This window comes from Barbus barbus, assembly GCF_936440315.1.
Source record: "Barbus barbus genome assembly, chromosome: 14".
Classification (NCBI taxonomy): Eukaryota; Metazoa; Chordata; class Actinopteri; order Cypriniformes; family Cyprinidae; genus Barbus; species Barbus barbus.
The window spans coordinates 15,567,360-15,594,392 of NC_136742.1; the positions used below are offsets into that span (position 1 = coordinate 15,567,360).

Here is a 27,033-nt window from a genome sequence, read left to right on the forward strand (position 1 = left end):
GTAATGCGTGGGCAGGCGTCTGCTCTCTTAATAATTGTTTCCTATGACTATAGTTATCAACCACACAGGCCTCTTCTAGAAAACAAGCCAAAAACATGTACCTCACACTGACAGTTTTTTTATATATATACTAAACTTCAGCAAAACTAGCTGCCGTTTTACAGAAATATCACACCACGTTTTATTGCTTAAACTTTTAAGGTTTATTAAGACAGGAAAAGAGACTCCAGCGGTGACAGTATTTTATGTTATTTTGAGGCTTAAGACATTATTTAACGCTACAAAGGTAAGCCAATATGCTTAGCATTCAGCATGCTGCTTTTACCACAAAGTACTTTCTATCTACATAATGTGTTCCTTAAACCTAGGGATGTCAAAAGTATTGGCACCTCAGTATCAAGTCAGTATTATGTATTGAAGTATTATTTTACTATTATGTATTGAGTTATTCATGTGTGGTGTCTGTCTAACAGTGGCTGCTTTCATATACAATGTGTTGAAAGCTTCTCAAAATGCTTGTTTTTGTGAGGTAAACAAAGTCAGAAACTTGACTTGATGGTTGTTGTCTTGAGGATTGCAGTAAAGAGAGAACTTTTTTAACTACTTTTGCTTAAAATCAAGAGATTTTTGTGTATTAACAACACTAGATCTCATACTCATGTTTGTTGGTTAAATATGCTTCTGTTCATGTATATTTTCCTGTGCCGCTACGACTGAAAGCAATTTTAAAGTGATCTTTTAGATCTTAAGTGGTGTTGAAAGTTATTGGCATTTTGATTTCAATGCATAACTGCAATTGCAGTAGGAGTATCCAAGTTTTTTTGGAAGCCACATGTTACCAAACCCATGTTTTTTTGTGGCCAAGTTCTTCCTTCAGCCAAGATCTCATTTGGTTTTCAGATCTTTCTGCATACTTCGTGAATTGATTAATCTGAAGGCTTCTAATGTTAGGATTGGGTGGAGAGAGAAAATGGGTCTCTGAGGATTGAGAGTTTAGTTTTTCAAATTTCTTATAATCCGTACTCTACTTTGTCAAGGAAAATCCCTGGACACTATTAAGGGAAATAACATCTCAGTTCACTACGTCAACAGCTGTAAATTTAAAATCTGTGCATTTTTCTCCTGTGTGTGTTCACATGCTTGTATTTGTGTCTCAGCAGGTCACTTTACTGAACAGCCCAATTAGGTGAACATGACCCTCATGCAGATGTCAGGTGCTCTAAAGAACACAAACACAGACCATGAGGGCCCTGGATGCAGAAGAAGAACTTTTAAAACACACCACACACACTTTACACTCAGACAAGTATATATACACCCATTCATTCAAGTGACAAATGTTCACCTACATCTTTTAAAACAAAGACACTCCCAGACATCTTTTAAACAAGCTAAACAAAATCTTCACCCTGTACTATCCCGTCTAATACTAATGTGAAGAATTACTAAGCAGTTCAAGGCTCAAAAATAATAATCCCGTTAGCCCAAGGTCAATGTGAGAGAGTTTGGGTTCAGTTAGCAGAACTGTGACTTGCCTTATCGAGTCTCCACTATGTATATTTAATAATGATTTTTTTTTAATCATATATATGCATTTTACTATACAGACTATATAACATTTGGATTGTTATATAACTGTGATATTCGGTTCTGAAATTTGTTTGGTTGTCAATTTTTGGAGTGTCCTGTGTAATTATATCTGTATAATTTCCAAATATTATTGAAAATTATTGCGAAAGAGCATTTTATTAAAAGTAATAATAATTATAAATAATATATTATCAGATATGAAGTGAATATAAAAATGATAAATTAAAAATGGCAAATTTAAAAAATATAATTTTATATTCTTATACCACAAATTACAAATTCAAAATATAAATTTAAAATGTTTGTGTTAGTACCAGTGTGTACAGGGACAAAATGTTAGCAGGGCAAGTACAAGTTGGAACAAAACAAATCAGAATTTTAACTACCGGGTATGTTTTTCCCTCTTCCTCTGGTTGTGTCCTAGCTTGCCTTGACTACCAAGTGAGGTAGTCAAAAAACAGTGAGGTAGTCAAAAAACAAATAGGTGCATGAAAGCCCTGGCACCTTTTATCCTTTCTAGCACAGAGTAATACTGGGCAAATGCATTTGAGTGTCCTTTTATGTAGTTTGTGAGGTCAGATGATGTCACGGTCCATTACCAATCAAAGATGTTGTAGAATATCTCTTACTACCATGATGCAATGACAACATCATAAAAGAATTTGTGCTCTCTTTCTCTGTATCTCCCTCCATCTCTGTCTCTCATCTTTCTTTCACCAGTAAATGAAATAGAAAAGAGAACGCCTAAGCTCTGTTTCACAAATATTTGGGCTAAGGGTTCCGCATGGTTTCGATTTCACAATGTCAAAGGATAAAAATGTGTTTTGTGGTAGAGGCTGGTGTGAGTCACGTGCCTTTGAGGGAGTTTGTCTTGTTTCTCTTGATTCGCACTCATTGTCAGACACGGATCTGGGCTTTGATTCAGAAACAAGAGCAAGACAAGATGTGGTGCTCATATTTGTTCATCTCCTTAACAGAATTACTGATTGCAATGTCTGTTGACGAAGTGTTTTGTCATTTTGCACATTCTCGAGTTAAGTGATGATTTATACAGTACATGTAATGTAATTTACATTACACCATGATGGTCTGTTCTCTTATATGCTCATCTTGTTGATGCCGGTGTCTTTGTTTTAAGATTTCATGGATTTTCTGATCCTTCTTTACCATCTACTTTGCACAGGTCTCCAAAATTCCTGAGCAAATCTTTTAACCCGCATAATAAAAATTGGCAGCCACACTATCATCAGAAAATTTTGACAGTTGGCTTACCCACTTCCACTTCTGACACTTCTGGTCATTGTTATTAATGACCTTTTCCTAAAACAAATTTATAGATTCACAATGGTTCCTCTCATAGAGCTGTTTCTTTTTAAATGTATATCCTTTCATTCATGCATTGATGCATCACAGGTGTTACTCAGTCCGATTCCCGGTCAATGTCCTCCCTACATTTCCAGGCCTGATTTAGAATGATTATGTCCAATGGAGAAAGAGTGAGTACCTCATATCCTGGCAGTCTGGCTGGGAGGTTACATGGTGCACAGATCCGAATTAGCCTGCTGCGGTTCGACTTCCTTCGGCTCTTTGAGTTCCCCCAGAAAACAGTCCAAAACTTCTCAAAGTCATGAGAAAAAAGAACATGAAATAAAAAAAGGACATGTTAAATATATGAATCTAAATTGTAATTCGATCAGAGATCCCGTATGCAATGGGGAATCTCATCCACAAAAGCAAGTAACGGTATGGAATTGCATTTAATGTGAAAGAATAACCTACAACACACTCCATTTAATCTCTTCTGACTGATAATGGTTACCCCGTAAGATGATTCAGGTGGGCTGCTCATGTTCGGAAGGAAGGATGACACGCGGGGGCCTAGTGGGCCAAATGTATTGTTTGGTTGTCATTGTACTCTCAGGCTCAGAGGGAGGATTTTGTAGTTTTCAGATATGAGATTCTGAAGCAAGGCCAGTTCAGCTCTCTCCAGGGAGAGAAACCGTGTTTGTGTTGGGCAGAACAGCTCTGCTGAGCTCAGTAGGGATGCTTTTTCATTGCAAATGAAATCCATCCTCAAGGTTATTAGATTTTGGAGGTTTCTAATACACACAAGCACACAATCATTCTCAGACACACAAAAACACATTTTGTGTATCTCAACAGTCTGTCCTCATATAAACCGAGCAGCTTTTCCAGTGAGCAGAGTTTGAATTTGTTCTGATATCACCTCCTGTAGACAGATGGCATAACAGAGATATCATTTGTGGAAACTTTTCAGGTTATCTGCGCTTAACCTTGGTTGGGCATAAATATTCCCATTCTCTGTGTAGGGCAACTTGAGATGCCTTGCACCTACTAAATGCAGGTTAACTTAAATAAAATAATTATACTTAAAATAAATATAAATATAACATACAGTAAATATTGGGTAACACTTTACTTAAAGCCTTTATGCATAATGCATTATAAAGGGTTATTAAAGGGTATAATGCATATAATTATTATAGTTATTAATAATGTGCATTGTAATACATTATATCTTGTCGTAAATAATTATAACTGAATTTAAAATGCATAGTGTAGCAATGATTTTATAAGTACTATAATATTTTACTGTGGTTACAATTATTCACAAGATTGTACAATGCATTATAAGGTGCTTTACAAGCGTAATTAATGCATTAAAACTAATTTTATAATGCAATATACTGTACATAAAGGCTTTAAGTAAAGTGTAACCAATAATTGTGTTATGATGTTTTGTGTTATGACACATTGTATTAATTTGAATGTATTGAACACACTATTGTTCAAAATTTTGGAGTCAGTAATTATTATTATTATTATTTTTTAAAGAAATTATTACTTATTCAGTAAGGATGCATAAAATTGTTCAAAAGTAACAGTAAATACATTTAAATTTGTTACAAAAATTGTCAAATAATTCCTTTTTTATTTTATCTTACAGTATAAGAGAATCTTGAAAAAAGCATCACAGTTTCTGCAAAAAATAAATAAATAAGCAGCACAACTGTTTTCAACATTGATAATTAAAATAAGAAATGTTGAGCACCAAATCAGCATATTAGAATGATTTCTGAAGGATCATGTGACACTGACAAAAAATTACATTTTAAACATATTAAAATAGAAAAGTTTTATATATTTTTTCAGTTATAATATTTCACAATATTGCTATTTTTACAATATTTTTGATCATATATATTCAGAAAATCACTGATTCTAAACTTAGTCCTACTTAAACATGGTAGAGTTATTAAAATGAACTTTTTTTCTGTGCCATTGTAAAAGGTTTCCTTTCCCTATCTTCTATTGGTCGGAAAAAAATATATATATTTTTTTTTCAGAGGCATTAACCTAAAAATGCCATACCTATGCTTATTGTTTAATATTATGCTGTGAGAAAATGTTTTAAAAAAAAATATATGCACTTCAGCTTTAAAATATATTTTTGCTATCTCATCCACAAATTTGCTCAGTAATTTTTACGAATTAGGTATTAGTTCATGGTCAGAACAAATAATTGCTCCCTTCAGACCTGATTTTCTAAAGAATTTAACATACGCAGAATTGGAAAAGCCTGCGATGGAGGTCTCTGACATAATGATTGATCATGTCATGGAAATAACTGTAGCAGAACTTTGTAATTCCTGCTGGATAAATGTCACAGCTGTAGTTTGATAGATGCGATGCTACATTTTTAATAGTCTTAATAGTGCTGATGAATGTCTTGTCTCTGTTCTGCAGGCCTTGGGGGATTCAGACCTGGCAGAGGTTCTGAAACAACTTCTTCCCCTCATAAAGTCCAGTGAGTCTGGAACAGGTTCTGACTCTAGTGAGCTGAGTGTGGATGATCTTCTGGTGCTGCTGGTCTATGTGTACTCTATGGCCAAGGACGCATGTCTGGGTGGTACTGATGAGGAAAAACACGTTGAGAAGGTGGAAAATGAGTTGATTGGCGCACTGACACTCCGACTCACCCAGCAGACCTCATTAAGCCCTCTGCTGCAGGAGATCTCAGGTAAGTGGTGGAATACTAGTTCATGATCCCAGTACCCTTAGAATAAAGCAGTAATGTGTAGAGACAACTCTAAGTCAGTCATTTGTGGGTTGATGGGAAGGGTAGATTACTAATGACATACTGTCACATTATTGTCACTAAGTTTCCACATCACTGAGAGACTTTTCATGAAGCTGTCAAGCCCAATCTCAGTGTAGCACACTAGTGATTAGTGCCGAAACATTTAAACAACATTAAAACAACCAGCAGCACGACCGCTGCACAGCTGCTCTGACCTCTCCACTTCACAACTACATGCATCAGTGTAATGGGACTCCAAACCAGCCCCGTTTGCCCAAACCGCTATAAGTTGGAATCATTCTATGTCTCATGACACACACATAAATACACATGGATAGTACAAGCTTTGGACCTGTCCTGAGGTGTGACATGCAGGATTTTGCTAATTGTTTTATGCATGTAGATTCTATGAGCTCATATTATTGAAAGACAGTGTATGCACATCTACATGTACTGTAGTATTTGTAGAGATGCACAATATATTGGTGCCATATCAGTTATATTAAAGATTGGACAACTTAAAGGGATAGTTCACCCAAAAATTTAAATTGTCTTCATTCAATATGTTACGTCTTAGGTGTCTAGGGGTTTAAAGATAACGTAACAATATTAAGGGTTTAAGAAGAGCATTTGGCCGAGCCCCTGCCACAGCATAACAACAACAACTACAACCAGATCCCTTTAACAGGTTTTATTCACAGCTCAGAAAGTATACAATATCTTCCAAACAAAGAAAGAAGTCAAATTAAAAGGGAAGCAAAACCTTCAGGAAGGGGTGGATCGCCAAAATAACAAACAAAATCATTTCTATTCTGGGGTTAAATTCTTTCTACACCTGTCAAATAAAAGGAAATCAACAACAAAATTATACTCTCTCTCCCCATCTGAAAAACCAGGAGAAAATGGGTACAGTCAAAAAAAAGGCGCCCACCTCCCTACAGCTTCCAAAAGGGTAAATCAACCAGGAATGTACAGCTTAAGCTGTTGGTAGCAGGGGAAAACAAAGCAAAGGTTAAACAGCAAAACCATAGGCTACATATATCTTGCAATATCTGGCTTAGAAAAGGGCACAAAGGTTAGCTAGCTTCTAGCTAACCACAGAATTAGTCAACAATTTCTTTAGTTAGTAAAGATTACAACCATACAGAACTCCAAAAAGGATTCAACACATTGAGCTGGGCAGGGCCGGACACAAGACATGCTCTGGAGAGAAGTTCTCCTCTTCTGAGGGTTCTTCTTGGCTTTTATGCTACTGCTTTCTCAGCTGGTAAGCAGGTGCAGCTGGAAAGGGCAATCAGCTACCTGCCAGAGTAGAAAGAGTGGGAGGAGCCAGAGAAGCAGGAGGAAGACCCCAATACACAGTGCAGTGAATACGTCACTGGACGTAACACCCCCACCCATAATTTACAAATAGTACTCCATAAACATTTGTAAACTCGTGAATTAAGATTTAACTATCATATTATCAACAACCTACTTATCCAAATTATACACCCTAGACAGTGCATCAGCTACAACATTTTCTGCACCTTTTCTATGTTGAATGTCGAGGTTATACTCTTGAAGTATCAAAGACTGTACCCTGCGATAGCCTCCCCTTGCTGGGGTGCATCTGATCTTGTATCGACGATAGCCAGAGATATTGTCAAAAACATAAATTATTGGCAATATTAAGAGGATTTGGCATTTCCAATTAATGTAGGCCTTTACATTACATTCTTATTTTTATTAGGCCTATTATTATTATGAAGTTACTCTTATTATTAAATTAAAAGTACAATTAATTTGCCCTGCAATAATTAACGCAAAAAGGTCTATTAGGCTATAGGCTACCTACAATGAATTATAGTCCTGTAATTAAAATATTAACACTGCAGTCATCAATAAAAATCAATGAAATAAAAAGCTTTTATTTCAAGCACCGACTTTCAAAAACAACCTGTTTAACACAAAATACATTTCTTTTCTTTTTCTTCAGTATTTATGGGCCACAAGAGAAATATAAACGAAATAAATGAAAACAGCTATAGGCTATATCGTTAGCAGCATATATTGAAGTAGATTCATCTCTCTTTGTCTCTGAGAGAATAAGCGGCGTCAGATGTCGAAAGCTCCGTCATTCCGTTTTTACTTTCACTTTCTGCTTATAGTGAATTGACTGAGATTAAGATGTTCACCAGCATAAATCTTGCAAAGTTTGCACGTGTGCAAACCTGGTGCAAACGTGTGCTTGTGTGACATCCATTATGATAGTGTGATAGCCTTCATGGTTTAAAACTGAAACATTTCCAACATTGCGACGTAACCAATTGCCCCACCCCCCAAAAATGTACTGAACTGTGACACCACTGTGTTGTATCGAACCGAACCATGAATTTTGTGAACCGTTACACCCCTACTAATAACCGAGAATTAGGGATGTTGCCTAGTGGGTAAACATTTGGGCTTGTAAAAGATGATTAATTGACTTGATGAACTAAAAATAAATATTAGTTTGTTCCACCAAGATATTATTTATGTCTTTACTTTTTTGTATCGAATGAAATAGAAGTTTATTAATGATGAATTTAATGATTGTTTTTTTTGTTTTGTTTTTCGCAAAAAGTGTTTCTGACATTGTGTATGCCTTAGAACAGTGGTTCCCAACCTTTTTTTCATGGGCCCCCCCTACATACACATATGGTAATCTGAGAATTCACATATGGTAAATTTGTTCAATATAAATTTTTATATTGAACAAATTTACACACATATATATATATATATATATATATATATATATATATATATATATATATATATATATATATATATATATATATATGTGTATATATGTATGTGTGTGTGTGTTGAAATTTGTTCAATATAAAAATCAGTAACATCTGTAAAAATTGCAACAACCTCCTTTTTTATATGGTGAAATTTAATTTTTCTGACTGTTTGAGTTTTATTAAAATTAACCATTGTTCTTCCATAGTAGCATACATTTACATCATGAATCATGATAACCAGAGTTAAAACCACACATTTAGCACCTCAATACTGTGGTAAAAATGCAACTCTATGGTTTCTTGGTAGAAAAACAGTAGTTTAAATACATTTATTATAAATGCACAAACACTAGCCTATAGCTTAATCACAAATACACTGTAATTACATTCCATTACTCCTTTAATGCATTTAATATACGTCTACATGAATATAATAATTTTTATATAAATACCCTACATTTCTGCCTCAATACCATGGTGCAGTTAGTGTTACTACAGTAAATCCCTGGTAAACAATGGCGATTTGTAGATTGAAAAGCCTTCTGACAGTATCGTTGCACACAGTGTTTTTCTGCTGTTTGTCAGCGCTGTTTTATCTGGATTTAAACTAGTTTATATCAGCTGACTGATATCGACTGATACTAGTTTATACCAGTCATTTGTGTTCTTCGCTGAATTCAAGTGCTTCTCACTGGATCTCGCAGCGCTGTTTAGTGGTTGTGTGATCGGTGAGTAAACACATCTGCTCTAGTCAGCTCGCTCTGCGCTGCGCTGCTGTTTGAACCCGCCGCTGTTTGGTCCGTGTAGCGCGGTTCAAATGAGTAGCGCTGTTTTGTTTCCGCTTTTGCCGCATAAACATTAAATTGAATATTTATCGAACTTGTTTTATAGAGGAAAATTATATCACTATAATTATAGTTATCTTTTTATCGCCCAGCCCTACCTCAAAGTATATCTGCTCTCGCTCCCCCACTGTGAACTCTGGCGCCCCCCAGGTTGGGAACCACTGCCTTAGAATTTGGCTAAAACTATTGGAACATTTGACTTTGGAGCATCAACTGAGATTACGGCTCTGATGCCTTCTCCCTCTGTAGGCAGCTCAGTAGGTTTTGGAGCACAGCATGTGTCAGGTTGTTGTCCATCATTTACTGTACTGTGTGTTACTTTGGAGGGAGAGTGAGAGAAAAGATGAATGAGAACTGGGTCAGAGAGAAGTCAGGATTATATTAAATGGATGGAGACGGTAAAGTGATCGAGTTAAGATGAATGGAGGGAAACACCTCTGCCTTCTGTCTTCTTTTGTCCTCAGGAATACGCACTCACCACCCTCACACTCCATCAGTCACACACGCTAACACACTGCTCGTTTTTAGGGTGGAATCCACTTCCAAAGTTAAAGATTGAAATCTTTGATTTACTTTTTCCTCAAATGTTCTCTTTTCCCTTTTTTCTCTTTTTTTTCATGCTCTCGCTCTCGGTTTGGTGACAGCTGATGGAAGCCATCTGAATCTGTGGCCCATATGAGAGACTATAAACCTGATTCGGCCTGATTTGTGACGGCAGGAATGAACTCTGTACACTCTCTGCACTTCAAACCAACTCATTCCGAGGCTTTAGTTTCCAAGTCATTTTTGCTTTCCGCCTACATAATGTTGTGTATTCAAGGTTACATGGAGGTTTCTTAAAAGAGTGTGTGCCGTGCATCTTTTGAAACATGACTACAAGTTCAACTTTTCCATCCTTGAGGGCTCTGCTCTGTTTTTGTGTAAGTGTGTGTATATAAGGTTGTTTTACTCCTGCGATGATTTGATGTTGTACTAAAGTGAGATTCAAAGTGCCTATTAGGCTGGTGGACACACCCTGAGAGAGTCGCCATCAGCACGGCCTTCGAAAGCGTGTAATATAACATGCTTTGCCGCAGTGGTCAGACTGGCGTGTGGTCCTCCATCTTTACCGTGTCGTTTCAGATCTGTGTGTGTGTGTGTGTCAATGTGGTTGGAATCAGGGTTTTTAAGTTTTAATGAATGTTTCCGTACCTGTGGGGTTCAGAAAGGAACAAGCTGGCATGATGCAGCATTGCGATTGTTGGAAAATATGTTGTAACTTGAGTTTACAAAAGCATATGCTTTGTTGAGTTTAAAGTTCCATTAAGAAATAAAGCCATGAAATTATATAGTATTATTTATTTAATAGTAAATGTATTTTATAAAGAGAGAGAGAGAGAGAGAGAGAGTGTGTGTGTGGTTTGCTGTCATCCTAACACTTATGTAATAATAATAATTATATTAATAATAATAATTTAGCAATAATAATTAAATAACACACAATAAATAAATGCATAACAATACATAATAAAAAAATAAATAATACTATGTGTGTGTGTGTGTGTGTGTGTGTGTGTGTGTGTAAAGTGTTTTTTTTAATTATTATTTTATGTATGTTTACTTATATAATACTATAAAACATAATTAATTATTTTTACATTTATATTGTTTGCTGTCATTCTAACACATATATATTATTATATAATAATAATTTATCAATAATAATTTAATAACACAATTTTAATTAAATATAAATTTTTCATGCCGTATATTATGAATCTGTGATGCCTAAATTCATTTGTAGCATATTATATGCATTAACATTATACAGTGCCCTCCAAAAGTATTGGAACAGTAAAGACAAAATTGCTCTGTTGGCTGTGGAGTCAAGACATTTACAAATATGATTAAAAGATGAATATGAGACAAAACTACAGAATGTCACATTTTATTATTGGGTGATTCAACACATAGATGTTTTACCAGCTAAGAAGTTCAGCACTTTTAGAGTTTCATCCCTCTATCTGATGTGAGCATAAGTATTGGCATTAATTCTTCAGATATTAAAAGCAGGGAATGTGTCGTATCAGTTATATCCATTACTTCTGCATTCTGAATCTTGCATTCGATGATGACACACACAAACCAGGATGAAGATGAGGGAGCTGACTTTGAGAGAAAAGCAAGCAATTTGAATGCTAAAAGAAAAGGAAGTCATTTAGAGCTCTAGCAAAAACAAAGGGCATGGAGAAATCAAGAGTTTGGAAACCACCAGCGACACCAGCAACCAACAACGACCTGATCAGCTGAGAAAACAACAGTAGTTGATGACAGACAAATCATAAAAGCTGTGAAAATGAACCCTAAAAGACGTGTCTGTAAAATCACTTCCAGAAAGCTGGGGTGATGCTCTGACAATCTACTGTCCTCAGGAGACTTTGACACAGAATTACAGATATTACACAGCAAGATGCAAACCGCTGACCAGCACCAAAAATAGAAAGGCAAGATTAGAGTTTGCAAAAAAGCACAAAGGTGAGCCAGAAGAGTTTTGGAACTGTGTTTATGGACCGATGAGACAAAGATGAACCTTTATCTAAGTGATGGGAAAGCAAAATGTGCAGGGAAAAAGGGAACTGCAATGATCCCAAGCATACAGCTTCATCTGTAAAGCATGGTGGAGGTGGTGTCGTGACATGGGCATGCATGGCTGCCTCTGGAACAGGCCCTCTCAACTTTACTGATGACTTAATGTATGATGACAGTAGCAGAATGAATTTAGAAGTGTACAAAACCATCTTGCCTACCAATATTCAAGAAAATGCCACCAGATTCATTGGGAAGTGCTTCATATTGCATCAGGACAATGACCCAAAACACCCTGCCAGTTCAGTCAAGGAATTTATAAGGGCAAAGAAATGGAAAGTCTTAGATCGCCCAAATCAATCTCCATATTTAAATCTGATTGAACATGAATTCCACCAGCTGGAGAAGAGAGTAAAGGCAGAAACTCCCCAAAACAAGCAACAATTGGAATTGGCTGGGAAAAGCATTTCAAAGGATGAGACCAAGAGTCTGGTGATGTCTACGGGTCACAGACTCACTGCTGTGATTGTGCGCAAGGGATCTGCAACTAAATAATAGCTTTTAATCTTTTATATCTGCCTTATGTTCAACTGTCCCAATACTTATGCTCACAACAATGAGTGGGATGAACTCTAAAAGTGCTGTTCTTTTTATTTGGTAAAACATGTATGTGTTGAAACGGCTAATAATAAAATGTGACATTCTGTAGTTTTGTCTCATATTCAGCTTTTAATTATATTTGCAAATGTCTTGACTCCACAGCCAACAGAGCAATTTTGTCTTTATTGTTCCAATACTTTATGGAGGGCACTGTATATGCATTCACTTTTACTCTGCTCCTTCCTCTTTCATTCTTGTATTTCTTTTCTTATCTCACTTTAATGAAACATGCTTTGCTTCTGTAACAGTATTTTATGCATTAAAAATTAATATGAAATATAATATTAGAATGAATATTAACTTTCTTCTCCTTGCTCTTTCATTCTTGTCTTTCTGTTCTTCTCTTGCATTAATGAAGAATGCTTTGGCTCTTGCTAACTTCCTGCTCTGCTCGGGGCCCCTCGTTCCCTCTCTCTGTCTTTTAAAGCGTATGACTCTTTCATATAAACACAGGACTGCCAATTACAGTGCCAATGCACACAAGGTGTGTCCAGGAAAATCTATGACCGCTCATTGACAGTTATTTGTAGATTTTAAAGGAGTTTCTGAGCGTATGAACATTTACGTGTGATGAAACTTCTGCCATATGTTTTCATCATCAGTGTAACAATCAAATTATTTAACAATGAAAGAACATTCAGCTGTGGCTGGTGTTCTTGTACCAGTGCTGTGCATGTGTTCAATGAAATATATATTGATTGTGACATTTGGCTCAATTAAATTGGTCAGAATGGAAAGCAGGCTTGACTTGAAACCTGGTCGCTATGGGAACGAGCCTCTTACGCGCACACACACACACACACACACACATGAACTCAGCCCTGGTCAGCATGGGAACAGCTCGCGAACTCTCATTTTAAATCCGCAGAAAATCAGCCGAGAAAGAAACACACACAGTCATAATGAAACTCACCACACACACACACACATATGAATATTTTCTCTCAAACTCAGAGAGCTTGAATAACAGGACGTACACCACAACATAAATACACAGCAGAGAAGCCTGTCTGAGCAAACATACACATACAGAGGGTGAGAAGTTAAAAACGCACTCAAAGATGCGTTCGCCTCCTCAGGGGAGGTGGATTACAGAGCGTCACAATTACAGACGGGTTGATGCTGTAAGTGCTGGTGTAACCTTCACTGCTGTCTTTAATTATCTGTGCCATCCTGTTTACCAACATTAGCTGCCCATTCGATCTGTCTGTCTATCTCTGTCCGTCCATCCATCTATGCATCTTGTCTGTTTAACTTTCTATTTATTGTTGTCTATATACATACATACATACATACATACATATACATACACTGTAAAAAAAAAAAAAAAAAAGTTTCAAAAAGTTGTTTCAACTTAAAATAATTTGCTAAACTAAAAATTTTAAGTCAGTGGGGTAACAAATTATTTTAAGATGAAACAACTTTCTTTTTTTTCTTTTTTTCAGTGATTACAGCAGTTAGCTACAGCCCCGAAATTCGGCATTCAAGGAGTGCAGATATTTGCCCCAAACACAATGAAAAATTTTACTTTTGTGAAACTTTGCTGGTTGAGTCTGCGTGCTGCTTGATGACACACAATATTTCATAAATAGGCTTCTTATCACTGTAAAAAGTGATAAGTTGACTTAACTTAAAAAATTTGAGGAAACCCGTTGCCTTAAAATTATTAAGTAATTAATAATAAAAAAATTATAAGTTAAGTGAATTGTCAATTGTCACTTAACTTTTTTTTTCAGCAACGGGTTTCCTAAATTTTTTAAAGTTAAGTCAGCATCACTTTTTACAGTGTGTGTGTGTGTGTATATATATATATATATATATATATATATACACACTCACCTAAAGGATTATTAGGAACACCATACTAATACTGTGTTTGACCCCTTTCGCCTTCAGAACTGCCTTAACTCTACGTGGCATTGATTCAACAAGGTGCTGAAAGCATTCTTTAGAAATGTTGGCCCATATTGATAGGATAGCATCTTGCAGTTGATGGAGATTTGTGGGATGCACATCCAGGGCACGAAGCTCCCGTTCCACCACATCCCAAAGATGCTCTATTGGGTTGAGATCTGGTGACTGTGGGGGCCATTTTAGTACAGTGAACTCATTGTCATGTTCAAGAAACCAATCTGAAATGATTCGAGCTTTGTGACATGGTGCATTATCCTGCTGGAAGTAGCCATCAGAGGATGGGTCATCGAGAATCGATGACTCATCAGACCAGGCAACATTTTTCCAGTCTTCAACCGTCCAATTTTGGTGAGCTCGTGCAAATTGTAGCCTCTTTTTCCTATTTGTAGTGGAGATGAGTGGTACCCGGTGGGGTCTTCTGCTGTTGTAGCCCGTCCACCTCAAGGTTGTGCGTGTTGTGGCTTCACAAATGCTTTGCTGCATACCTCGGTTGTAACGAGTGGTTATTTCAGTCAAAGTTGCTCTTCTATCAGCTTGAATCAGTCGGCCCATTCTCCTCTGACCTCTAGCATCAACAAGGCATTTTTGCCCACAGGACTGCCGCATACTGGATGTTTTTCCCTTTTCACACCATTCTTTGTAAACCCTAGAAATGGTTGTGCGTGAAAATCCCAGTAACTGAGCAGATTGTGAAATAGTCAGACCGGCCCGTCTGGCACCAACAACCATGCCACGCTCAAAATTGCTTAAATCACCTTTCTTTCCCATTCTGATATTCAGTTTGGAGTTCAGGAGATTGTCTTGACCAGGACCACACCCCTAAATGCATTGAAGCAACTGTCATGTGATTGGTTGATTAGATAATTGCATTAATGAGAAATTGAACAGGTGTTCCTAATAATCCTTTAGGTGAGTGTGTATATATATAATGATACATTTTGAAAGTGAAAGTGACGTGACATACGGCCAAGTATGGTGACCCATACTCGGAATTCGTGCTCTGAATTTACCCCATCCAAAGTGCACACACACAGCAGTGAACACACACACCCGGAGCAGTGGGCAGCCATGTATGCTGTGGCGCCCGGGGAGCAGTTGGGGGTTCTGTGCCTTGCTCAAGGGCATCTCAGTCGTGGTATTGAGGGTGGAGAGAGCGCTGGACATTCACTCCCCCCACCTACAATCCCTGCCGGCCTGAGACTCGAACCCGCAACCTTTGGATTACGAGTCCGACTCTCTATCCATTAGGCCACGACTTTTATGTATCATTCTGTCATTCTGCCAGCCTATATCGTTCTATTACTCTATCACTCTATTTATCATTCTGTCATTACATCTGTCGCTCTTTCATTTGTTTATCATTCATTCTTTTGTTCTGTCATTCTATTTACCCATCTTATATATTTATCTATTTAATCATTTATTTATTATTTATATTATCTAGCTGTCTTCTGTCCAACTGTTTGTCATTCCATCCATCATTATATCATATTATCTTCAGATGACTTGATTGTTTATATCCTCACAAAACTAGAAAACTATGAAAAAACTGCAACCTAACAAAATATTAAATGTTGTACTGATAAATGTAAAAATTATTATTGTATTAATATTGATTTATCTTACAAATGTATTCTACTAAAAAAAGGGCTGTGCAGGGATATCAAAAATAATAAATTAATAGTTTTTTGAACCAAATGACCTGATTCACTATAACGATTGTCTGCTTATCCATCTATCCGACTTACATCTGTGTAGTTACATATTGTGCTTGAGACGGCAGTCTCTGCTTTGTTTCTTCTTTGAGTTTGATGTACAGCAGTGCAGGGGTGTTTGCTGAGGCATGTTATTATGATGTTATTGGAGTTCAGCGCTGTCATCACTGAAGCCTTGTGGCTTCACAAAGCAGCGGGTGGAGAGTCAGAGGTGAGGCTGTAAAGTTCCTCCAAACAGAGCAGATCAGAACTGAGAGAGGGATGAATTCACTAGAGGATGGATAGAAAACGAGACAGAGGAGTGTAGAATGTGAATGAGAATGTGTCTGACTCTAAATCTGGCTCTAATTGTTGTCAATAACCTATGTATGTGTGTGAGTGGGTGTTTGTCTCTGCTTTTAATTAAAGCACAAGTCTGTTTATCAAGAAAAATGTTACCATTTCAGTCTTACATCATAGGAAACAAGTTCTTTAGTGGAGTTATCCACAGCCAAATCCACATGTGGTACCTGAACTATCACTACTGCTATGAAACAAGAAATATTATTGGATAAAGAGGCTCCCTGTTGAGCTGAAAAGGCAAATGTAATTGGATGGCCTCAGATGGTTTTGTGTGAAACAGAGAATGTTATTGACGGAGGTGTTGACTTTCTGAAAACAGTGCGATGGTGTGCTACTGGACGAGCCCCATCAATAAATAAAACTTTGAAGACTGTTTATAGAGCGGTATTGTCTGAATTAGGAGCTGATGGATAGCACATGAATCACAGACCTGATTTCAGAATGGCTTGGTGCTTTGAACAGTGAAGAGTAATAGAAATATAAAAGAGTCTGTTCTTTGTTATGGTTTATGATTTATGATATTGAATGATATTAATGTCTGCTGGCCACATCAAGGTTTAAAGTCAGCATAAAGAAGTAGTTGCAGCCCATGTAGGTATTTCCATGTGGTACAGGATGTGTTATTTTATACCAGTGATTTTATCCATTGAGAACTCTTTGGATTATGAAAAGGTGTCTCTAATAGGCGGTTGAAGGGAAGGGGTTGAAAAACATTTATACTTATACAGCATGATTCAAAGATGGAACAATTTGTTACATTTTGACTATTTGTAGAAGAGTGGCATTGATAGGAAATTTTATTAAGAAAGTGATTAAAAATGGTCACTGTTAATAAAAATTGAAATTTTTAAGAGATTGCTTTCCACTGCTTACACTGCTGAAGGAAATTGTTAATTTAACGACTTAATTAATAATGAATAACTGTTCAAAAAAAATTTGATCTGTTATTTTATTTTATCTGATCATAACATTAAAGAGATTACTGGCCTATCAGTATCTACCCGAAATTCATTATGAATGATCTTCTAGATATGTGCCAGCTTTATCTGTGTGTTATGTAGAGGCAGAGAAACAAAGTATCTGTCAGCAGAATTATTAATACACTTATAAATGCACACATGTATAATTCATAAATGCACACAGACATATTTTGGAAAACAGTCAAAACAGAAGTAAACACATACAGTACGCATGCTCAACTGTTTACACACATGTACAGTACATGTAGAAGTGTCATGCATGACCTGAATGTGTCCCAGCACATAAACACATGCACATAATCTCTCTTTCACAGTGATTTAACTGCACATACATACAGGAAAAAAACTTAAATCCCACTTCATCCTTTCAGTCAGGAGTGTTTCATCCTTCACAAATACACGTTAAAACCAAATACACTTGTACAACTGCATCTGCACTAACACATTCACATAGTACATGACAGAAGGAAAAAAAAATGTTGAGATAATTTTTTTTTGTATCTTTCACCAATCATTGTGGGAACCATAGGCAGCAGGGATCGTTTTGGGAGGTCTCTCTGGAGATAAGGGATATGTGTGTGGCCTCATCAGGTAGAGTGGATGTGTAGGTTTGTTTTGGTGAGCTATCAGATATCATATCATCTAATGATGTGTTCCTTCTTTATCCATATTCATCCCTTATGCGAGACAAAATTCAGATTGGTGTGAGTGTCATTGACATTAGTCAAAAAAACAACATTAACAACAAAATATTTATTTAATGATCATGCAATGAAGACTAAGGCAATAACACAATTTATAGTTGTTTAAATTTTATTACTTTTGTAGTTTATAGCTCTTTCTAAATATGCAGTACAATGAATTTTAGGGCTTTTATTTAATTTGCTTCTCATTTGTTCTACTGGTTATAAATTGTTGCTATTTGTATTTTATTACTCAACATTTACTTAAAGAATTATTTGATCATTTTAATCAGTTTAACTAATTGAGGAATACTCAAAGCGACATATTAACTAACTGAATTGTTTACGTATAGGTTTCTATGTAAGTACTGGTACTTCTTAATGGGTTGCGGCTGGGATTTAGCGCATTTGAAGTGAAAGTTCTTGATGAACATATACTATGTGTTGAGAGCATTCACGCAGTATTGTTTTCTCATTTTTGACCAAGATGGCTTTTAGAGGTTTTAGCATTGGAAGTCTTCATACACATATATATATATATATATATATATATATATATATATATATATACATATACATATAAAATACACACACACACACAGTATACACACACATAATGACAGTAGTGGTTTGTCCAAGCTGGTTTCTACAGAGGAAATTAGCAACCATGCTTTAATTTGAAGGAAATTAAAAATCTCTTCTTTAATTAAAGGAAATGAAACGCTCCTCAGCTCCAGGACAGGAAGCACAACCAGACAAGCTTACTGATTGGAGGATTTCACCACTCGTATCATCCAATCACAATTTGCCTGCAGGATACTTCAGGGTCAGTCCCTGCCCTCTTACATGCAGCCAAACACACATCCACATTCTTTCTGGTCATATCACTCCTTTGGGAATGGTTGAGATTACTCACTCACAATCCACAACACTCGCTCTAGCTCCGTTTGTCCTCTCTTGGGGTCTGTCCTGCTTGCCCTTAACGCTTGTGCATGTCTGGGTCACTGCAGAGATGCAACACCCCCCCCCCCCCCCCCCCCCCCCCCCCCCCAGTCATCTCTCCATCTCTCTGCGTGTCAACAATTGTGCTTACAGTCTCCAAAATATTGCATCTTCTTGCACTTTTTATTTGTATTTTGTTTTTTTGTTCTGCTTTGTGCTTTGCTTTATTTTTTGTTTTGCCTTTTGTTCATTTTTGTTTAGTTTTTGTTGTATTTTGTTTTGTGTTGTTTCGCTTTTTGTTTTGTTTTGTTTTTGTTTTAATTATTTGCTGTTTTTGTCCTTTTGTTTCCGTTTTAAATAAGGAAAGATTTTTTGTGACATTTGTTAGATTTTTTCTTTCCTACTAAAATCACTGAATAACAGCAGAAACAACAATTTCTTATGTCTCTCTGCTTGTGGAATTGAATTCATTATCTGTGCCAGGCATTTTACTAGTGCTGTAATGAGAGGAATTAGCAGAGAAAATGGTGAGCTTTCTTAATCATTTTTGGTTTTGGAGAAATCAGTGTTGGTTTTTATCGCTCTTTTGTTCTGGTCGTTCAGATGTGTATGTTCGAGTCTTACGCAGCGCTGGGCTCCAGATGGAAGGCCTCCCGTTGCTCGACATTGGCCGGGTCATTTCCTGTTTGGAGGTCTGGTGTTAATCAAGGCCTGAGCCAAGGGGAACGGCCCCTATATTCAGCTCTTCACTCCACCATACTAACTCTGTCTTTCCTTTCTCAAGTCTTTTTGCTATCTCCTTCTTTTTCTCCCTGTCTTCTTTGTTTCTCTGCAGGGGCCGATACCCTGATCTCTGCAGGGGCCGATACAGTTCTTGATGACTGTGTGTATTTGTGTATTGATGGTTAATGATTAGTTATCAATGGTCAGTGGTTGATTAGTATTTAGTTAATAATTGCCATCTCTTGTTCACTAATAATGGTGTTATTTTTTATATTGAGTCTTATACTTCACTACACACATAACATAGTCCAGCAGAGATATATTGATGGTACCCTGGGGAATCGGCACAATTCATGCAGTCTCTGGGCTCTAGGTACAAACTGCTTTGAGACCCTCTGATGCTCTTTCAATGTCCTGTTTAATTATTCATGATGTGGTGTTACATCTAAACCATCTTCTGTTGTAATCATGTAGGGATGCACAGAGTATAAAATTTCTGGCCAATACGGTCAAGCTGATATTAATTTTCATTTAAGGTACATTAAAGGTCTATACTATATTGTCAAAAAAGCTTAAAAATAAAATGAATCATTATAAGTGCTACAAATGAATTTAGGTGTCACACCATTATTATGTACTGTATGAAAAATGGATATTAAATTGTTTTGTTGGTGTTGTTTTTTTATACTAAATTTAAGGCAAAGGAAATCTAAATGTAAAATAGTGGAAATGAACAGTACAAGCAAATATAATATCAGCCAATATAATTTTTAAAAAATCGATTGTTTGCCGACAGCCAATATGGTACAGTTATATTGTGCATCCCTATAATGGACAGAAGTGTAATTCTCTTAAAGGGGTCATATGATGCGATTTCAAGTTTTCCTTTCTCTTTGGATTGTTACAAGCTGTTTGTGCATAGATAAGATCCCTGAAGTTGCAAAGATTAAAGTCTCAAAACCAAAGAGATATTCTTTATAAAATTTAAGACTTTGCCACGCCCCCCAAAACGGCTCATTTAAACACACGCCCCCACGTCTACATCACTGTGTGGGAAGATTTGCATAACACCGCCCAAATGTTTATGCAAGAAAGAGGGCATGATTTTTATTCTCGCTGTAGTAGTGTTGCTGCCGCCGGCGCCGCCATGTCGTGGAGACATTGTGTTTTGTTGTGAAAGCGAAACTACTTTCTTTGGGCTTCCAAAAGAGGACACAACTAGAAACCAGTGGTTAAGTTATATTTACAACAATGTTCCAGAGCAGTACAACGCAAATATTCAAGTGTGTGCAGCACATTTTACGGAGTACTAGTTCCTGAACCTGGCAGGAGAGTAGCCTACAATGTTGGCTCGCACAAAGGCTGTTTCTATAAAGTGGGGCAATTCCAACTTTGCAAGGACTGTCTGACGCTTCTGACTCACAGACTGTAAGTACGTTTCTGCTACTGACTATTCAAACGCGAGTTTGTAATGTGTTTTATTGTTTTAGTCTCGTCGGCGTTAGGAAACACCATCACAATATAGTGAGGGGCGTAACATTTCCGTTACACGCTCGAGGTATTCGGCCAATCACAACGCACTGGATAGCTGGCCAATCAGAGCACGCCTCGTTTGTCAGAACGATGAGCTTTGTAAAAATCGACGCGTTTCAGAAAGGCGGGGCATAGAGGAGTAACAATAATGTACAGTATGTGGAAAATAAGGTGTTTTTTTAACTTTAAACCACAAACACATTGCATTACACCAAATACACAAAATAATGTTATTTTTATAGCAACGTCATATGACCCCTTTAAAATGCAAGAAAAAGTTTGGTATAGATTTTTTTTTTATTTAGTTTAAAAAAAGAAATTACGATTTTGTGCATCATTTATGATTTTGTTATTATAATAATTAAGGGATGATTTATCGTTCTCTGTCTTATTTTTGGCTTATTTGGGGCCTCCTCATCGTTTCGGCCATAGGAATTATTTGGAAACTGTGTGAACGTCCCATAGGTAATGGGTATGGATGGAGAAAGATGTTCTTCTCATTCATAATAATTGATATACCCTTGATTTCTGTGGTCATTTAATGGGGTTTCATATCTATGTTAGAGGCCTGTTCTGCCTCATTCTGGTGAACACATACTCGATGTGCATTTTTCCTGTTCTCCACCTCTATATATTTCCCTATAGCTTGCACTCTTCCTGTCTTTTTCTTTCTTACACAATATCTTTCATTCTTATCTTGAGCAAAATGTGGTCCACTGCCTTGCCGCCTTCATGCTTCTGACACACACACACACACACACACACACAAGGTCATCTTCACCCTTTGATACTCAGAGCTGCTTTCCATCAAGGGCCATGTGTGTGAGTTCACCACTTCAGCTCTGATAGAATGTATACCTCCACATACATACAGACTTCTCTTTCTTCTGGGTGTCTTTTAAAGTATAGCTCTGAGACATTTGTGTTAAGCTTGCACTTCCAGTTGTGCAAGTCCATAGCCAAGTAAATTTATCACTAATGAATATGTATCACCTTCTGTACTCATATCTTGTCACTTTTACAGTGTCAATTGATTTTTGGTGTTTTCTAAGGCAAGGACCAGAATATTACATAAGCAAACACCTTAGCAACGACTAGTTGAACTAGTCCTAGTTGAACTGCTCCACAGCTTTAAGGTTCTCCTTCCAACCATATTATTCCATCATCACAGACATCTCATACAAGTGACCCCCATAACCTCTGCTCCATAGGATAGACTAAAATACCCAGCATGAAACCTGTGTGCTTTATTTTGCTCTATTTTGAGCTCATTTTTTAATTTCCTCTGCATTAGAGCTCCCTAATCCAGCCATACATCCACCTCATCCTGTCTGCCTCCTCAGCCTGCAAAATTTGCTTCTCATTTACTCCTGTCCTGCTGTCTCCTCTCTCTCCCTCACTCATCTACTGCTTTTCTGGTTCTCTGCCTTACCTGATTACAACTCTTTTGTGCTCACCGTCCATTTTTCTAATTTCCTGTTGGACCACTGAACTCTGAGCAAAATCTCTAGAACAAACATACACATGCTTGTTTTTATTTTTTTTAATTTATTTTTTTCTGTCCTATTTGACACACACACAGAGAGAGATTCACAGTCCTGTTTTTCTTACACATCTGCGGCTCAGGTGTGAATGCAGAGCCCCGTGACTGCAGCACTTAAGAGGCAAGTGCCCCTAAAAATCGGTGCCCCTCTCTCCTCCATCCTGGACATCTTCCTTACACGATGCTCCAGCAAAACCAACAGCATCGTGAAGGACTCCACCCATCCCTCCCACAGTCTCTTCCAGCTCCTACCATCAGGAAGACGGTACCGGAGCATCAGAGCCCGCTCCGCCAGACTGCTCAACAGCTTTTTCCCCCAGGCTGTGAGAGCCCTGAACTCAAACCACCCCACCCCCCTCTGAAACCCCATGCAAACCCCTACCTCCTGAACATGGACCACCCCCCACCCCAAACCTTACCACACCAAAGAAAAACTGTATGGAACTTTAATTATTTTTTTATTTATTTTATTCTTATTTTTCTTTACACTATGGACACTCTCCTTTATGTGCACTATGGACACTTTACACTATGGACACTCACACTTTACACTATGTGCACTATGGACACTTTACACTATGGACACTCACACTTTACACTATGTGCACTATGGACACTTACACTTTACACTATGTGCACTATGGACACTTACACACACTGCTGCGTGTGCACAATCTCACAAAAAACTCAGCAATATATGTATGTTTACATGCTCATGCACTACAAATCATCCTGCACTGTTCCCCAACCAGCTGCTGACTCAAATGTCTCTCTTTGCACATGTACAGTATTTGTGAAGCATTCGTATAGTTTGTATTTTTTATCTTCTATTTTTTAGTTTGTATAGGGTAATATTTATGTGAAGCATTCGTATAGTTGTATTTTTTATCCTTTATTCTTTTAGTTTGTATAGGGTAAATACTTATATATAGTATACTTATAGTTAAATCTGTTAGTAGTGTATAGGTTTATAGTGTTTTTTTACTTCATTGTTGTATGTCTGTATTTATGTAGCACCGTGGTCCTGCGAGACACGACATTTCGTTCCACTGCATGTCCCCACATGTAGCGGAATGACAATAAAGCTCAACTTGAACTTGAACTTGAACTTGAAGTCTCACTTTTTAAGTGTACTGTAAATGGTTGCACCATCTACTGTAGAAAAATCTGAAATGGTGTGCAACCAATATTATTTACAGTGTGTTATGAAACACAAAGCCAGCATTATTGTTTTGAGTTAAATGCATCGATTCATAATTTGTGAATATAAACTTAGTATATAAACTTGCATCGATTGGGGCATTTGATAATGTTTGATGAACACAATGTTTTTTCTTTTTTCTGGAATATAGGAAGAATTTATTTGGAATTGCAACTGCTTAATGTTTTTGTGAAACCCTGAAACATTTTTTACAAATTTAATAAATAGTTCAAAAGAGCAGCATTGATTTAAAATATTTTGTAACATTATAAATTTCTTTATTGTCACTTTTAATCAGTTTGATGTAATGATGTTGAAGTAATAATGTCTTTAAAAAAAACTTTTTAACTGTCTACATATAATCAAAACTTTAGTAGTCAGTAGTCTGGACATTCTCTCTCACTAAATACAAGTAGTTGTGTGTTTCCATTCAGCACACAAACGCAATCTAGAATACACATCCGCTGTCCAGATCTCTATCCAGAATCTCTCTGGCAGCACAGAGTCTGGGACACTGTCCTCTATTGTCCAGTACTGTCAGTAGAAACACTTTAACCACCTCAGGCTGCAGCTTAAACACGTTTTTGTGAAAGTTGAAAATTTCACACTAGCCTCCAGCAGAGCAGTTCGTCAGATCATCATATACTGTATTCCATGCTGTCATATGCACAAACAGAACTGTTACATTACACATGACTCATGGGGGTGAGCATTCATCTTGTTTTTTTTTTTTTGGTTTTTTTTCATTAAATCAGTTGCAATTTAGGATCCTATGAATTGAAACTTCAAATGAAACACATTGTGCACTGGAGATTTATGGCCTGGATTTGTGCATTTGTGCTTCCATTAAGCAGACTGCAGACACAGACCAAAGGTATTAATAATATTAAGAGTGTATAGTGGGGTCCAAAAGTCTAGAAACACTAGTAAAGTACTATTCATTTAATATATATTTTTCATTAGAAGTTACACTGCTGTTCAAAAAATTTGGATCAGTAAGACTTTATTTATTTAAGAAATTAATACTTTCATTCAACAAGGATGCATTAAACTGATTAAAAGTGACATTAAAGACATTTATGATGTTACGTACGATTTCTATGTCAAATAAATGCTGTTCTTTTGAACTTTCTATTGATCAAAGAATCCTGAAAAAAAATTATGGTTTCCAAAAAAGTGTTTTCAACACTGATAATAATAAGAAATCTTTCTTGAGCACCTAATCAGCATTTTAGAATGATTTCTGAAGGAGCATTTGACACTGAAGACTTGAGTAATGGTTGCTAAAAATACATTCAATTTTCAAATATATTCAAATAGAAATAGTTATTTTAAATTGTAAGTATCCGAATGACATGAGGGTGAGTAAATGACGACAGAATTTAAATTTTTGGGTCAACTACATCAAATGCACTGTATTTGACTCTGTTAATATTATGTAACATCGAGGCCTATATCGTTCATTTTACATAACCATGAGCATACATACTCATTATGTTTCTTCAATTCTCTCAAACACATGGAGGAAAGATCAAAGTTTAATCGTGTCTTTTCATCAATCAGGCCTCGTGGGTCTCTGTCTGTCCTCCCCGAGCTCATGAATTAATGACTCTCATCTGAATATGCCACTGAGACTCTATAATTCATCTGCTATGTGCTGCCGACACTCACAAAGGCATTTTCACACATTTTCCTAAGAAAATAGATCTTGTGGTTGCCCTCTTATTTTCATCTGCTCTTTCCATTTTTCCATTTCCCTCCTGTGGAATGTGTGTCTCCCTCACCATAAAGATTTACCACCAGTTCTCCTCGTAAAACTCCCCATTGATTTGACAAACACTTGTATGAGGCTCAATTCAATACTTTTGTTTCTGTAATAACTCATGGCGTGTGTTGGAATGCTGATAGCAGATGCCATATTTATGAAAAAATTTAAATAAAAGAAGCCAATTAGTTCCCTTTTTGACTTTTTGGAATTCTTTCCACGGTATTTTATGCAGAGACTGAAATGATGGGGACTGTTGTGCATTCTTAGACGTTGTGTGCAGTAAATAATCTTTAAACAGGAAATGGTATTACACCCATTTGGTGTAGGTCTCGGAGCGGCCTCTCTCTCAGTCTGAAAGGGTGGAGAGAATAGTGTTTATGAGAGATGCACTTACCTGAAGTGAGATGAATCCTGTAATTCATGGGTTTGTGAAGTGGAGTCTGTGAGACTGTGCACATAAGTGCAATAAACGTAATGGAGGATGATAAAAAGCATGAAGGATTGAACACACACTGCTGCAAAATACAATTAGATTATATCAATAAGTTCATCTTCTGGTTACAAGCTGTCTATTTGAAATGTTTTATTATTATTAAATCTTTTTTCTCCTTTTCTTTTTTTTCTTTTTCTTTCTAAAGTTTAGTAGAGTTTTTAATGTTTTTGAAAAATCTCTTGTGCCCACCATGGCTGGATTTATTTGATCAAAAACAATAATAATGTAATATTATATTACAATTTAAAATAAAAGTTTTCCATTTTAATGTTTTAAATTGTAATTTATTCTCGTGATGCAAAGTTGAATTTTCAGCATCATTACTTCAGTCTGCAGTGTTACATGATCCTTCAGAAATCATTCTTATATGCTGATTTGATGTTCTAGAAACATTGCATATTTTTGCGAAGACCATGATACTTTTTTCTTTGTGTTCTTTCATAAATAAAAAGTTAAAAAATGTAACTTGTCCTTGCCGAATAAAATTAATTGTTTTTGGGATTCAAAATTTAGCTGACCATACATTTCTGAATGGTGCGTATGTACACAAATGAACTAATAATAGCAAGACTAGCCATTTATTACTTTTAGTGAATTTTAAAGACAGTTGTTTGAGCTTGAAATCAAAATTGACACTTTGCAGGTGTTTTATGTTTTGACTTT

General features: G+C 36.6%; 1 protein-coding gene across 1 annotated transcript in view; it reads left to right on the top strand.

Moving 5' to 3' along the window:
* LOC306880186 (sec1 family domain-containing protein 2-like) overlaps positions 1-27,033 on the top strand; it is a 128,937-nt gene that overhangs the window by 60,474 nt on the left and 41,430 nt on the right. Inside the window, 1 exon segment of the mRNA XM_079433522.1 lies at positions 5,359-5,632. Within this exon segment, the coding sequence (XP_079289648.1) occupies positions 5,359-5,632 (274 nt within the window).